At 39.5% G+C, this 15,891-nt stretch overlaps 1 protein-coding gene and 1 long non-coding RNA gene across 4 annotated transcripts in view; both read right to left on the bottom strand.

Annotated features, from left to right (window-relative positions):
• The window catches only part of efl1 (elongation factor like GTPase 1), a 70,078-nt gene extending 57,684 nt beyond the window's left edge, over positions 1-12,394 (bottom strand). Inside the window, exons 1-7 of one of the 3 annotated variants that reach the window (XM_061043734.1) lie at positions 12,360-12,394; positions 11,899-11,998; positions 10,818-10,885; positions 10,625-10,709; positions 9,656-9,789; positions 7,541-7,678; positions 7,260-7,474 (exon numbers count right to left, since the gene is read on the bottom strand). In XM_061043734.1, coding sequence (XP_060899717.1) covers positions 7,260-7,474; positions 7,541-7,678; positions 9,656-9,789; positions 10,625-10,709; positions 10,818-10,885; positions 11,899-11,989 — 731 coding nt within the window. In that variant the 5' untranslated portion in view covers positions 11,990-11,998; positions 12,360-12,394. The other 2 variants (XM_061043727.1, XM_061043740.1) reach the window with 2 other exon arrangements.
• LOC132978514 (uncharacterized) lies at positions 4,552-5,989 on the bottom strand. The gene is made up of 2 exons (XR_009673938.1): positions 5,213-5,989; positions 4,552-5,091 (listed from the first exon to the last, which is right to left on the bottom strand). It is a non-coding gene; the product is annotated as an uncharacterized LOC132978514 (long non-coding RNA).
• Positions 12,395-15,891: the final 3,497 nt, after the last annotated feature.

Here is a 15,891-nt window from a genome sequence, read left to right as displayed (position 1 = left end):
CGCGGTGGTGGAGTTAGTCTCCAGATGTACGTCTACCCGGGAATATGTGTGTGTGTCTGTTAGTAAAAGGGGGAGAAAATGGGAAGAAAAGAGGATAAAAGAGGAGCGTAGAGGAGCGTAGAGGAGGAGAGAAATGCGTGCCTGAAGAGGCCGGATCACAGTCCGAATCCCGCACCACAACTCGGAGTAATTCCCTTCATTCGCAGAAACAACCCAATGGCCGAATTCAAGTTAATACGGCTTACACTGGCCTTTCTGATCAGAAGAATAATACCCGCTGTTACGCTAAACACATATAGGACGCAGCGGTCCGAAACAACAACAAGAGTTTTAAACAGGTAAAACTCAGGACGCAGCGGTCCAACAAAGATAAAAATTACAGTTTCTGCTTCAATCAAACAATTGTTAAAAACACTCTCTAAAGCTAATTCTGCCCAGACCTAATTAAGCCTCACTTGTGAATCGCTTTGCCTGCGATCGGTGAAGGAAAAAGGAGTCCGGTGATAAAACAGATCTTCTGTCCGTCCTGGTGTAGAGGCGTCTGATGGCGGCAAGGGTCCCTTACGGCAAGAGCGGCTTCGTTGGTTCTCCGTCGAGTGGAAAGATGTCCGTTGATGTCCTTTCGTTGCAGGACGGAATAAGACCGTTATCTTTCTGATAATCTGTTATAGTCTAACGCTCTCCGAGAAACTGAGACGCGTTCACTGGACAATCCGAGCTCGGAATTTGGAACACTGCCGGCGGCGGATTACCTGCGCGCCAAAACTTAAAACAAAGGAAGATTGTTGCAGGAAACAGGAGGTGAGCTTGGGTCTCCGAGCACTTGAAGTCAGCGCGTGGAAAGAGATTGAACGAGGGGAGTCTCAGAGTTTTGTCACCTGGCCGCTTTCCTGTGGGGTCTCCCTCAGGTTCTGGTCCCCCCTTAACGTCACACGAAGGTGTGAAGTACCGCAGGGGATTCTGGGATAAAGAGTCCTTTTAGGCCTCCTTGTGATCTCAGTAAATAACTCGAAGGCACAGAGGTTTGACTGTCCTAAGCCTGCTTGGCCCAACAATGGTAAATGGACTTGAGCTTATATCGTGCTTTTCTAGTCTTCTGACTATTCAAATCACTTTTACTGCAGGTCACACCCACCCATTCACACACTGATGGTAGTGTTCTATGTAGTATCATCCATCAGAAGTAACTAATCCCATTCATACACCACCACCGAAGCAGCGGGAGCAATTCAGGGTTAAGTGTCTTGCCCAAGGACACATCGGACATTTGACATTTGGCCAGCTGGGGATCGAACCCTTGACCTTCTGGTTGTGAGGCCACGACTCTACCAACTGAGCCACAGATTCTTTTTTTTCTGCCCTGCCTATGCAGCAGTATTTCTTTGACAATGTTACCTTTATTATGCTATAGGTTTAGACATATGTGTTGACATGTTTATATACAGCGTTGGGCACCCTCAACCGCAGGTTTTTGATGCCATGTTATATTTCGAGACTAACTCTGACGGGGTGATATGGTTCAATCATATTATCACTGTTTCTGTCATTATTACCTGTAATGTTTCACTGTGTTCAGTTTAATTATGTATCAGAATTTATTTTTTACATGACATATAATGATGCGCTATTGGAAGTATTTGATTTCACTTTTCCTCATATAGGAGGTTCGGCGGGAGCCTGAACAGTTGGCTCTAGAGTTCTCCAACATAAACACTAAATTTGTGGATTTGTTTTGGTTGGGTACAATGTTCACCTTGTTATCTGTAGGTGTGTGGGGGTGGGGGTTACCAGACTCACTCATTTACCAGACATATGTCTTCATTTTCATTTGCTGTGTTGTTATAGTCTTTATAGGTTCCAGATATACAACCTGCCTCGCCTACCATGGCTGACACCAACACTCCCAGAAGGTTGGATGGTTGCTCGGCTAACTTTCTAAGTTGGAATGTTAAGTCACTTAAACATCCAGTGAAGCGTAAAAAGGTATTTACTCACTTAAAACAGCTTAAGGTGGATATAGCATTTCTTCAGGAGACCCATCTACATACATTAGATCAGCCCCTAGTGAGAGGGGGATGGGCAGGACAGATATACCACTCCAATTTCCACTCGAAGGCTAGAGGGGCAGCCATACTGATTGATAAGAATACACCATTTACGATGACAAGCGTAGAGGCTGACCCCGCAGGGCGCTATGTCATTGTGGTGGGGCAACTATATTCGTTTCCAGTCATTCTGGCCAGTATCTATGCGCCGAACTGGGATAATCCCATGTTCTTTACTAATCTTTTCTCCCACTTACCAAATATGGCTTTGCACCACCTTGTTCTTGGTGGGGACATGAATTGTATACTATCCCCCGTCTTAGACCGTAGCTCGCTCAAAAAGACCTCCCTATCTAAATCAGCGCGTTCAATTCAGCTCTTTCTTAAATCATATGGCATGGCTGATGTATGGCAATTTCGTAATCCTACTTCCAGACAATACTCTTTCTTCTCCTCAGTCCACAAGACTTACTCACGTATAGACAACTTCTTCTTGGATAAAAGACTCCTTCCTCTAGTTACAGAGTGCGATTATGGGTCTATAGTTATTTCAGATCGTGGCCCCGAGTTTTAAAATGAATATTCCCAATACACAGTCCAGCTATCGCCCTTGGAGACTTAACCCTCTGCTTTTGTCAGAGGAAGCATTTACTAATTTCATCGCTTCTGAGTTTAAATTATTCCTAGACATTAATCAAACTCCTGGAATGTACCCTTTAACTATATGGGAGTCGCTGAAGGGATACCTACGGGGCCAGGTCATCTCATATTGTGCAAATAAAAACAAAGCAAGCACAACGCGTCTTAAAAAGTTGGCGGATGAGATACTGGAACTGGATAGATTGCATAGTCTATCACCCTTTGCAGACACAATGAAAAACGTATGTCACTACAAGTTGAGTTTGATCTCTTGTCAACACGTCAGACTGAATACCTAATATCTATGTCTCGACACGGCTACTATGAACATGGTTGGAAAAGGCTGGACGAATACTTGCTCACCAGCTGCGACAAAGGACTGCCAATCAGACCATCCCTGAAATTAATGATGACAAAAGGTGCAAAAACCACAGATAGCCTTAAAATCAATTCCCGTTTTCAAACGTACTATCAGTCATTATACACCTCTGATTCATCAATAAAACCTTCCATGCTGGAAGATTTTTTTAAGACCTTGCACGTCCCATCTTTAGACCCGGAGGTGGCTGCTGAGTTGGAGAGGGGCCTTTCAGCCGCAGAGATAGCATCGGCAATCAGTTCTATGCAAAGTAGCAAAGCACTGGGACTGGATGGTTACCCAGCGGACTTTTATAAAAAGTTTTCAGTCCAACTCTCACCTATATTACTGTCAGTCTTCAGAGAATCATTCTCATTAAAATCCCTACCTCCAACCATGCGCCAGTTAGTTATTTCTTTAATTCTCAAAAAAGACAAGAATCCTCTTGAGTGCAGCTCATTCCATCCAATATCACTGTTGAACACAGATGCCAAAATCCTTGCGAAAGTCCTAACCCGCCACTTGGAAGCGTTCTTCCTTCCATCATATCTCCCGACCAAACGGGTTTTATTAAAAATCGTTATTCCTTTTCTAACATCAGAGGCCTGTTGAATATTCTTCATGGCCCCTCTCAACCTGTTCAGTCAGGGGTCGTGCTTTCACTTGATGCTGAAAAGGCATTCGACCGGGTGGAGTGGGGCTATCTTTTTAGAGCACTGGAGAGGTTTGGATTTGGCCCAAGGCTCATAACATGGATCAGGATTTTGTATGCATCTCCGATGGCACCCGTACACACCAACAATGATCTGTCTACCTACTTTGAGCTCCAACGCGGCACAAGACAGGGATGCCCTTTGTCCCCACTTTTATTTGCGGTCGCTATGGAACCCCTTGCTTTAGCTCTGAGGCAAAATACTGATATCAAGGGAATTCAGCGTGCAGGTTCAGAGCATAAAGTCTCGCTCTATGCAGACAATATGTTATTGTACATATTGCAACCCCTCTCGAGTCTCCCTAAATTAATGATATTACTTGCAGAATTTGGCAAAATCTCTGGCTATAAAGTAAATGTTCAGAAAAGCGAGCTGATGCCTATTGGCAATGGTGCTGACCAAAGATCCTTGGGCTCATTTCCTTTTAAAATTAGCCCAAATAAATTCAAATACCTTGGGATATGGGTTACTCATAAACATAAAGATGAAGATATTTGGGAAAACAGTACAACCATCTCCATTTATTGCACTCTTTGGTGTGGCCCCAGTAGACGCCCCTCTTAATAGATTTGAAATCAACATGCTGGCCTTTTGTACTCTCCTTGCCAAGAGACTGATACTGTTTAAATGGAAAGACCCTATCCCACCGACATATAGTCATTGGATCAAAGAAGTCATGTACCATCTTAAATTAGAGAAAATTAGATACACTATCAGAGGGTCTATTATGAAATTTCATAATATCTGGCAACCTTTCTTGATCTTTGTTGAAGAGATGGAGGCTGACAACATAGCATAATGGCACCATTTTTTTTTTCTTTCTGTGATTTATTTCTATATGTATTATTTATTTACCTTTTATGAATGTCTGGCTATATGCAATGTATCATTTATCTCCTTTTGATAGATATCTGGCTATGTACAATGTTTATGTGTGTGTGTCTGGTTTCTGGGGGGGGGGTGAGGATTTATTTTAGTTAGTTTTTTCTTTTGTTGTTGTTGTTTTTCTCCTGTTCTGTTGGTCCTTTTGGGCCTGTGATATAATGTTGAAAATGAAAATAAAAAGACCCTGATAAAAAAAAAAATTCTAGGTGAACAATCTAAAAATAAGAAAAACGTTATAGTAGTTCAAATCTTAATAAAATATGTATACTGTGTATATTATACCTATGTTTCAAAGACAGATTGCATCAAACACAGTGCCAGAGCTGGACTAGGATTCACATTATTTTATTCAACTGTCTATGGAATGACAGACGATTCCAAGGCAACTGATTTTGAAAAGCCTGAATGGGTAGTTTGTGACACAAGTGCTTCAAGAGGCTTAGGTCGGTTGCTGTTAGGAGAAACGCACAAGAACTGTCCTGTACCTGTGCAAATGGCAATAAACATCTATTCTATTCTGTTAAAGCTTGCCAACACGTAAACAACTAGCTGTTTTATGAACAGTACTGTACATGACTGTGTGCTACGCATGGAACGGGAAAATAAAGAGGGCACAGCAGAGAGCTCTGGATGTATACAACTACAGGATGTAAACAGACATGGCAACACTCGAGGAGGTACCATTATGTGGCAGGGTTTAAGCCTCTTGACCAACCGTTGCATCTCGCCCACCTGTCAATCATGTCAGCTATGTGCCTAAATATGGATAACACGCATCATTTTCTAAATCAATACGGTGCCATGTGTGCCAGTGATGACAATAACTATTCAGACCTATTTCGTTTTTTGGTACCAGGCTGTAAACATGTTTATTTATGCTGTAAAAACTGCTTTTTTTGCCAGACATGTGTATGTTACTTCCAGGTGTTCCTGGAGCCTCAAGCGGTCACTCTAGGAACTGCAGGATTTTGCACTTCTGCATTGGCTTCATTTTTTAAGACCAGAGGTTGCCACCTGGTCAGCACACCATCGGCACCGTCTGCACTCACTTTCTCTTTCCTCTCTCCATGGTTGCAACCGTCCCGTTCGGTTTAATGTGTAACCCTGTTAATTGGCGGCTTTCAGCCAAAAGCGTATCCAATACATTCAGAACTCTGCTGCTCGTCTCCTCACACACTCCCGCACCAGAGACCACATCATCCCCGTTCTTCATGACCTCCACTGGCTCCCCATCCCCCAGCGTATCAACTTCAAGCTCCTCATCATCACAACCAGGCCCCTCCCCCTACCTGTCTGAGCTCATCCACCAGCACACTCCCACCCGCACTCTCAGGTCTGTTGATGCAAACCTCCTGCAAACCTCCTGTCCCCCACCCTGCAGGTCCTGGGGGGACAGGGCTTTCTCCATTGTCGCTCCCACCCTCTGGAATTCTCTCCCAAATAACATCCGAGACCACCCACGCACGCACGCACGCACGCACCTCCTTCAAGAAACCTTCACAGGACTAGACTGCACCGGGCTTGGAAGGGGATGGGGGAGAGATGGGATAAGATGCAGGAAGAGGGATAGGGAGCAAGGGGGTGGGGGGACGCAAGCCGTCCATCAACAATCCAGGTGCCTACAATCATCACTGCCTACAACCACTAACTCCCCCCACATTACTTCTTTGTTGTACTGTCCTCGTCGTTTTTTGTTTTGTTTTATTGTTTTATGTTTTTGTCAAAGCTTCTTTGAGTTTTTAGAAAAGCGCTATATAAAACTAATGTATTATTATTATTACATGTTGTATTTACTTACAGCAGCCGTTGAAACCAGAAGAGTCCTTGCAAATGCCTTTATGTTTAATTTACGTGGGGTGTTTAATAAACAAAGGGGTATGTCATGATTTGGTTTTGTATTTGAGTTTCCCTGTTTTATCCCAGTGTTGCTTGTTTCCCTTGTGTGTTTCCTAGTTTTGTCTTCAGTGTTTTCTGTTTTATTTTGTCATTTATTATCCTCGTGTATCTCTGTGTTCTAGTGTGTTTCGTTAGAGTCTTGAATTCTGTGTGTCTTTAATGTTTCATGATTTAGTTTGTCCTCAGTGTTTCTTGTATTCCTGCCTCTGTGTGTTTCCCAGTGTGATTGTCCTCACCTGTGTCTTGTTAGTCTCACCTGTGTCTTGTTAGTCTCACCTGTGTCTGATTAGTCTCTGTGTTTCTTCCCTTCCAGGTCAGTTGTATGTTGTAAGTTGCCAGTGTTGTTTGTTGTATGTTGGAGTGTCAGTGTTTCTCAGTGCTTGTCAATTTTTGGATTTTCTCAGTTTGGACATTTTGATAGAAAGTTTTAGTTTTTGCCTTTTTGTTTAATTAAATATTTTTGGTTTCCGCACTTGGGTCCACCTCCCTTGTTTTAGACACCGAACCGTAACAGGGTAGCCATCATGCGCACGCATACGTTTAGTGAAAAGCAATTATATATCTAGTCTCAAACTGTTGGTTAACAATATGTCATTTTATAATATGACCATTCACTGGACATTTAACATTAGGTTTTGCATCTTGGATATTCCCAAACACCTGTCCCAGAATGCATTAATACATACACTACTGATAACCCAGTGTAAAGGACAACAAACTCACCTGAAGCCCCATCCATCTATTGCACTGGCAAAGACTACATTTCCTTGGTCAGGAGAAAAGTAGAGAAGGGAGTCATCAGCCTCCTCCAGCCCGGCGCTCCAATCATATAGCTGATCTCCACTCAACATCTCTTTTTCTATCTCCTCCTCCTTCTCTTTCTCTGCTCGCTCCTCCAGCACTCTGGATGTGAACAACGCCCCTGTCACTGCATTCACCTTCAAGGTAAAACATGCACATCAACATAGAGTTACAGTGGTGTTAAGATAACCTTTTCTCTTTACCTGTTCCAGGATCTTCTGAAGGTGGCTGTAAGCTTCCTGAGAGGTGAGTTTCAGCTCCATGATAAGTCGGTCTATCTTATTGATAACCAGGACTGGCCTGATGTTCTCCAGCCACGCCTGACGGAGCACAACCTGGGTCTACACACAAGCGAAATATGACATCATATTTTTACATGTTCGATATAATGATCAGTTAAGTACAGTGAACTGAACACAGTAGTTTAACAAGCGGATTCCCATGTTTAATATAGTGAATGTTTATCTCATACAACCTAGGGCTAAACGATATATTGCTTGCACTACAAAATATGGACTTGAGATGCCAAAGAGTGTGTGATGTCACCTTCAGTGGTCACTGAACATAACAGCTGTGCATGCAAATTCTGTGTCCCTGCATGTTAGTGATGGGAAAAGCAGTTCTTTTCAGTGTACTGAATCAGTAGAATCAGTTCAGTAAAGTGATTCGTTCAAAAGATTCGTTCACCGAATCGTTCAGTACTTCTTAGCAGCTCTGTCTGTGAATCAGAATTTAATAAGCTGAAACACGGCCGAACATTTAGCTCTGCTCGCGATCGTACTGAGAACAGCCGGTGGTGAATAATAAACCAATGAGCTGAGAATTTAGTTGGATAAAGTTACAGTTTGCAAACTGAAAGCTGCTAAAACAATCACATTTATTTTCCCCGACCGTTCTGTTCAGTGATTCACGTCGGAGCTCTCGTTCAGTTCGTAGAACACACACACACACACACACACACACACACACACACACACACACACACACACACACACACACACACACACACACACACACACACACACACACACACACACACACACACACACACACACACACACACACACACACACACACACACTGTACTGACTGAGGAGAGGAGGGAGGGCTTTGAGTGACTCTTACGGTCTAAAGAGAGAGACACGAGACGGGAGAGAGGAGAGCGCAACTGAAGTTGAGAAATGAACGACTCTTTTCATTAAGTGATTCAGTTCAGTTCATTCACCCAGATGATTCGTTCGTTTTGAACGAATCGTTCACGAACTACACATCACTACTGCATGTAAAATGTAGGCATAATTACATAATTAGCCGTTACATACCACTGCATGCCGTTTTCAGGCTGAGGTTTTTCTCTGTATTTAAATTATTGCAATCAAATTATAAAAATGTTACAAATATTTAAGCTGTATTATCTTGAACACATTTCATTGTGCTTTTAATGTTTAACAATAATTTTCAGCTTCTTTGTGCACAGCAGAGTAGATCCTGAAATAGAATATAGAGAAAGTGTTGTGAACCAAAAATCGATTATGAATTGAATCGTGAAATACTAAAAGATTCAGACACTTCAGACAAAAATAGATCTTTGATAATAAACCTCTGTTTGTTGTTTACTTTTTTCATTCAGGAGACGAGACAAGACTCAAATGTTCATGGTGGACTGTCTACAATTCAAAATCAATGATATACTCCCCCACTGTGATTCTAATCCACTGATCATAATACAGGCAGAAGAGAGGGTGTGTGTGTGTGTTGAGCAGAGCGACAGAGAGAGCTCGAGCTGACAACAACGACCGTTGAGCTAATGCCCAATAAGGTTATTTATATAATATTAGTAACCTTATAAGATGGATAAAAAGCTGTTACTCCACTACAAGGTTGAAGTACATCAGTATGATGTGAAAGTAGTCATACAGTACATGTCAGTGTTATATCAATATGACTATTCATTTTATAGGCGTATTCATTTCAATATTCGATTTTATGCTTTGGGTGTTTATGGTTTTTCATGTGTTTATGAGTTTATAAGAACAGCGTATTCAACCTGTAGTCTTCATACCAATTTCTGATACCTCTGTTAGGCTAATTGAATTTATTTAAAAAGAAAAAAAAGTTTTGACTTAACTACTAAAAGTAATGACTTTGACGTAAACTGGACTAAAATGTTAGGACTTGTCATTGACTAAAACTAGACTAACTATAAAGGTAAAAAATGACAAGACAAAGGATAAATCTAAAATAGCTTCCAAAATAAACACAATCATAAAGATATCTCATCTTAGAGAATGAGACATTTAGTCAAAGGGGATATTTACCTGTGGACACAAGCCCTCGACAGCATCAACAACAACAATAGCACCATCACACAGCCGGACAGCAGTGGAAACTTCTGAGGAGAAGTCAACATGACCAGGAGAGTCGATAAGATTTAGTAAGTACTCCTGATCCCCTGAGAACGAGCACACAACGAGGGATTAAAGAAATGTCACCTCTGGGTGATTTATAATGTAACCATCAGTAAATACAATCAGATGTCTGGATGTGTGGAGATGGTCTGGGCCATTAAGCATGACAAACAGGAGGGTTTTTTTTTTAACTAGACAATTCTGCTTTTTCTGGTTAACTCCATGAAGGAATCATTGTTATCATCAGATAAACTTTTTTTTCACATCAGTCAAGACAGGAGACACAGGTAAAAAGTTTGGACAGAACTGAAGGCTGTCAGGATGAGCATGTAGCTGTGTGCCTGGGGTTAAGTCCAGTAGTTCTGATAAAGTCCTGGCAACTAAGACGAAAAAAAATACCATTCCTTTCACCTCTCTCTAAAATCCTGCATTCAACCTCTCTCTTTGTGGAGAGCCTGTGTGCTGATCTAACATAATGCAGGAGCAGATTGTGGCCTTGGCAACTCATATTTTTTACGATGGTACTTCCTGATGAGATAACAGTTGAAAGTGCTATGTTTGATTAAGTTTCGTATCATACCCGCTTTCTTTGCTGAACATATATCCTTTTTGTTATGACTGGATGAAAATATGTATTTGACATATTTCATTTATGAAAATCTCATAAGTTTTCAAATTTCAAAATTGTCCCCCTTCACCCCAAAATGTCTCATGGGCCGTAAATTTGACACTCCTAAATTAGAGTATAATAAAGGATAGGGTCATAATCCAGAGTCATACTTAATGTCAGTATATAAAATAAATAGTATTATTAAATATACTATTTCATCAACAAATAAGTTCTGGAGTTACTTTGAAGGCTAAAACCAGTAGCCTTACCTTTTTTATAATGCAGAGAGATAGCACTGGACTTCATGGTGATCCCTCTGATCTGTTCATCCTCCCTGCTGTCCAGATACCTTAACTGACACATCAACACATCACTAAAATGCACACATCATGAAAAAACTACAAAAAATTGAACAACACAACTGTCAAAAACATCTAGTCTTTATCAAATAAAGTAACTTACTTTACCAGCCAGTCGACTTGATATGATACCATTGCTTGCTACTAAGCAATCAGCCAGCGTAGTTTTACCTGTAAAGATGCAGATGGGGCCAAATTATTTCCTACCTTTCAGGTTTCATCTAAAACAGTCTACAGACTGTATGAGAAACACTGACCCCTTGTAAGTCAGCAATGTCTGATTCAACAACTGATGCTGCATCTGATGATATGGTCATTTATAGTTCAAGCTATTCATAGGAATATATAATCAATCAATCAATTTCAATCAATCAATTTTTATTTGTATAGCGTCAACTCATAACAAGTGTTATCTCGAGACACTTTACAAGAAGCAGGTAAAATACCTTACTTATTGTTATGTTACAAAAAGCAGGTAAAAGACCTTACTTATTGTTATGTTACAAAAAGCAGGTAAAAGACCTTACTTATTGCTATGTTACAAAGATCCGGCCTATCCATCATGAGCACTTTAGCAAAGCAGCAAAAGTTACAGTGGTAAGAAAAAACTGTCTTATTAAAAGGCAGAAATCTTCGGCTGGATCCCCGGCTCATGACGAAACAGTCTTCACAGGTCTAGACTGCGCCGGGCTAATGTGTTGTATACGTGTTGAATTTAAACATACAAAATCACGATCCATAAATAAAGACCAGAATCAGAATCGGGGTTTTTTGCCAAGTACATTTACACATACAAGGAATTTGTCTTGGTGCTAAAAACAGTTAACAAAGGAAATAAAGCAAAATAGCAAGAATGTTTTCATGCGTCATATTAAAGCTCACTGGACTTTTAATACTGCACCATTTATACATTTTGTTTACATATTTCTTATACTCTATTATATACATATATACATATATATATATATATATATATATATATACTTGTAATTACTTCTTACATTTTATTAAAGTTCTTGCTGTTTTGCTTTATTTCCTTTTTGCACTAATACACCTAGACAGATTCCTTGCATGTGTAAATGTACTTGGCAATAAAAATTGATTGTGGTCTTTATTTGAGTTATAGATACGCAGTAGGACTATTAAACAAAGCAATATGACGCCCACCAGGGGTGTTAACTCACCATGATCAACATGTGCAAGAATGCAAAGGTTTCTGGTGTTTGCTGGGCTTTTTTGCAGTGCAATAATCTTATCCACGCTGGTGTGTCCCATGGTGAGCACCTAGGTCAAAGGGCAATAAGAAACACATTGTATAGTGATCAGCTTTGGACTGCACGTCACGTTACGGTGTCGTGACGCAGTCTGTCAAAACACAACTTTCTCTCACCGTACGTAAACTAGGTTTGGCAGCGCAGTGAAGTGGGAGCAACACTGTATAGTTCACTATAGTACAACAACGACAAGTTATATGTTGACACCGGACTAATGCCACTGCTACCGCGGTTATAGCCTAAAAGTCTTAAAAGCGATATACGTATAAGTTTTATATTTAAACAATATGGAAACGTTGATGCATCAATTTAAGCACAAAATATTCCCAGAATGAGCGCATATTATGAACACGTGGTAATTTTCAACTCACGGCGATTCCCCGGAAGTTGATGATAACCGTAAACCACGCCCATTAGCTTCTTCTTCTTTTAGTGTCATGGCGGATTACAGTCATGATTTAAAGACCGCCACCTACTGTACCGGAGTATGTAGCATCAGCTACGTGAAACTACTTTACAACAAAATAATAATAATAATACAAATGAATTAAAAAACAAAATACACATCTTAATCATATTATATAACCCTAGGCTATATCTTTCAAATATTCTACAACAGCTTTCTGTGTTTTCTTTAGACTCACTCCTGTTGTTCCCAGTAAACCCTCCAGGTTCCATTTCCTCCCTGCCTCACTTATCTTTTGTTTTATTTATTTAGCCTCATCCTCTCTTCTCTATATTTTTTACAATGGAACAGTAGGCCATGTGTTCATCATTTTCTATGTTTTTTAAATTCCACACATTCATCTGTTTCACTTTTGCCTAAAAAAAACAATGCTTTATTTAACCCTGTATGGTCAAACCTCAGTCTAGTTGAAATGGTCTCCTCCCTTCTTTTTTTCTATTTACACCGTGTGCATTCATAAATTTATGTTTACTGTAATATTTCCTTTCATTACTATCCCCTCACATCTGTCTTGCTATTTCTTTATCATTTCTTTTTTTAATCAATGCCTTAGTTTGCTCTACCAAAGGGTATATTTATAGTATCTTTGATCTTGGTTGAATTTTTAGTTATTTTGTCTGCTCTCTCATTTACTTCTACAACCTACATGAGCAGGTACCATAGACTGTACGGTACCAGGTACCTTCTTCTGTGTGGCGTTTTCTGGAAGTTGTAAAAAGACGTTTTGGTGCATTATTGCCACCAACTGGATAGAGTGTGAATCGGGAACTATAGCCTAATATTTAAAAAGAAAAAGAAAAATAGGAATAACTAAATTATTTCTATGGAATTTGTTCTTATAAGATATTCAAATAAAAATGTAACACTTTTTTTTGTAAAATGTCAGCTATATCCAATTTCATATGCCTAATCTCATTTTCAGCTCCCTCCTCTCGGCCTCATACATTTGACAGTGAATGATAATATGTTTCCTACTCCTATTGTTTCCTGTTGTTGACAAAAGTCGCATATTCCTGTAGGATCCTGTGTGCCTAAAATGTAGTCTTGCTATTATTGTTTCTTCTCTCCAGGTTCTCCAATCTTTTCTCATCTTATCAGTTTTCCTTTGTATTCTGTAGAACTACCTTCCTGTTGTCTTCTGTTCCTACTTCTTTTGCCACCTATTCTTCATCTTGTGTTTTATTATGGTCTTAATTTCAGTTTTACTGTATGGTACTGTTCAATGTCAGGTAGGTAGGTAGGTACTTTATTAATCCTTTGCAGGAAATTACATCGTCACAGCAGCAACTGCAATCACGGTCAAGACACCAAACAAAAAGATCAGTTTTTAAAAACTAGACTAAAACTTCAGAGTTATACATAAAAGATATCCTAGAAATGTGTAAACAAAATCTGATTCAGTGTATTTATAAATAAATAAATAAATATGAGTACATGTATTCATTCATTCTCCATTAAACCGTCTGATGGCAGTTAAGAGAAATTACTTTCTGTAACGCTTCTCAGACTTGACACAAACGGTAAATGCACAACCCCTTAAAAGGTTTGAAAGTTCAACAAAGTTTACTGACAAATGCTCAAAAAGAGAGTAAGCAGAGGTACAAAAATGTCAGGAAAAAAACAGGGGCCGTTTCTGAATAGTCACAGTTCAGTATGCAGTACTTTTCAGTGGGGCGTTTCAGTAGACTGAACCCTCTTGGTCATTCAGTGGTCATTTTTTGTGTCCACCTCAGTATACTGAACATTTCAGCATGGATACTAACTTCCTGGTTTAATGCAGTATGGATCATAGTAATAGTAATATAGTATAATAGTAATAGTACGTCACTTTCCTGTGCCGTTCACTTTACCATATTATTTTCGAGTTGGTTTGAATTATGATCACTTTTTAGCACAGCAAGTTTGAAAACGAAAAGCCAAAGACCTTTTAGTTTTCATTTGAATTATGTCATACAATATGCATACATAGAGAGTAAAAGTATAATGCAAACTGGATGACTGAATATTCATTTTAAATATAGGTCAAATAATGCACCTATATTCTGAAAATTAAAACATGTTTCTGTTACTGTATTTTCATTTTAAAATTAGCTTATTCATTTGAATTATGATACAAATTTAGCGGAGCATTTTTTGAAAATGAAAAAGCAAATGTAATTTTCTTCTTAATTTTAATTTAGTCAAAGAATGTGCATTTTTGAAGTTGAAAACTAAAATTCAAATTAGATAAATTAGTCATCATTTTATTTTTGAGTCAAATCATAATACACTCATATTCTGAAAATTAAAAAGCATTTCTGTTAATGGATTTTAATTTTCAAATTAGCTTTATCATTTGAATTCTGATCACTAATCGCTTCCATACAGGTTAGGACTGTAATGCTGGGTATGGATGGTAAGTGTTGTTCAGGTGATGTCGGTAAGAACACCAGTGAAGCAGTTTTCCATCTTGATTTGCCACCTTATTCCAGTATGCTTGAAATACAGATGGGTGGGTTTAGCATCTGTGCATGCCGCGTGTGGGTGTTTGTCTGTGTGTGTGTATGGTCTGCAAGCAATAAAGGCAGAAATCAAACACTGTCTCTGGATTAATGTTTAATACTATTCTGTTGCTAATACAAAGTATACACTTATAACTGACACTCATATAAACACACTATTAGCTTAAGTTACAAAATGTGCACCCACAGTAATAAGTAATCATATTAACAACACAGAAGATAAAGGAGGGTGCACAATAAGCATTGTTAGCAAACATAAAGCAAAGCAGTTACTAATAATTGTTTATGTTCTAGCTAGCAAGCTAATCGCTATCATCAATCAGCCTGTCGATGTCCGCTTTACTGTTTGTTCTTATGCATCTATATCGCTGCAGTTGTCAGTTTTTTAACAGTGTTGTTGTATCGTTTGTGTTATATCCTAAAAGCCTTACAAAGGACAAAGACTACAAATTAGCCATGGCTAGGAGTCCTATATTTATTGCATCAATTAGATGTAACAAAGCGCTAATTGCTAGCAGTAGAAAGTAAATGTGTTTTCATAAGTCGATGTGTTTTTTATCAGTCAATGTGTTCTTATAAGTCGATTGGTAATTATTCTAAGTGTTTTTATTCATCACTGTGTTCAGTTCTCAGTACGTTGTAGCTCCAAACTGAATCTGTGTGCTCTGAAGTTTCGATTTTTCTCAACCGGAAGGTCGAGTGCTCAATCCCCAGCTCCTGCAGCAACATGTCCAATGTGTCCATGGGCAAGACACTTAACCCCAAGTTGCTCCCGCTGCTACATCTGCGGCATATGAATGCGAAATAGCGAACGAATGGGATTAGTTACTTCTGATGGTCTCACTACATAGCAACCACTGCCATCAGTGTGTGTTTTTGAACATATACTTGCAAGCAGTCAGTCACTGACACCCTCTGACGTCAAGAGGTGGAGCC

Source organism: Labrus mixtus, chromosome 1 (assembly GCF_963584025.1).
Source record: "Labrus mixtus chromosome 1, fLabMix1.1, whole genome shotgun sequence".
In the NCBI taxonomy this organism is placed as follows: Eukaryota; Metazoa; Chordata; class Actinopteri; order Labriformes; family Labridae; genus Labrus; species Labrus mixtus.
Note: the sequence above shows the minus strand (reverse complement) of the source record. Positions and strands in the feature narration are given on the sequence as shown.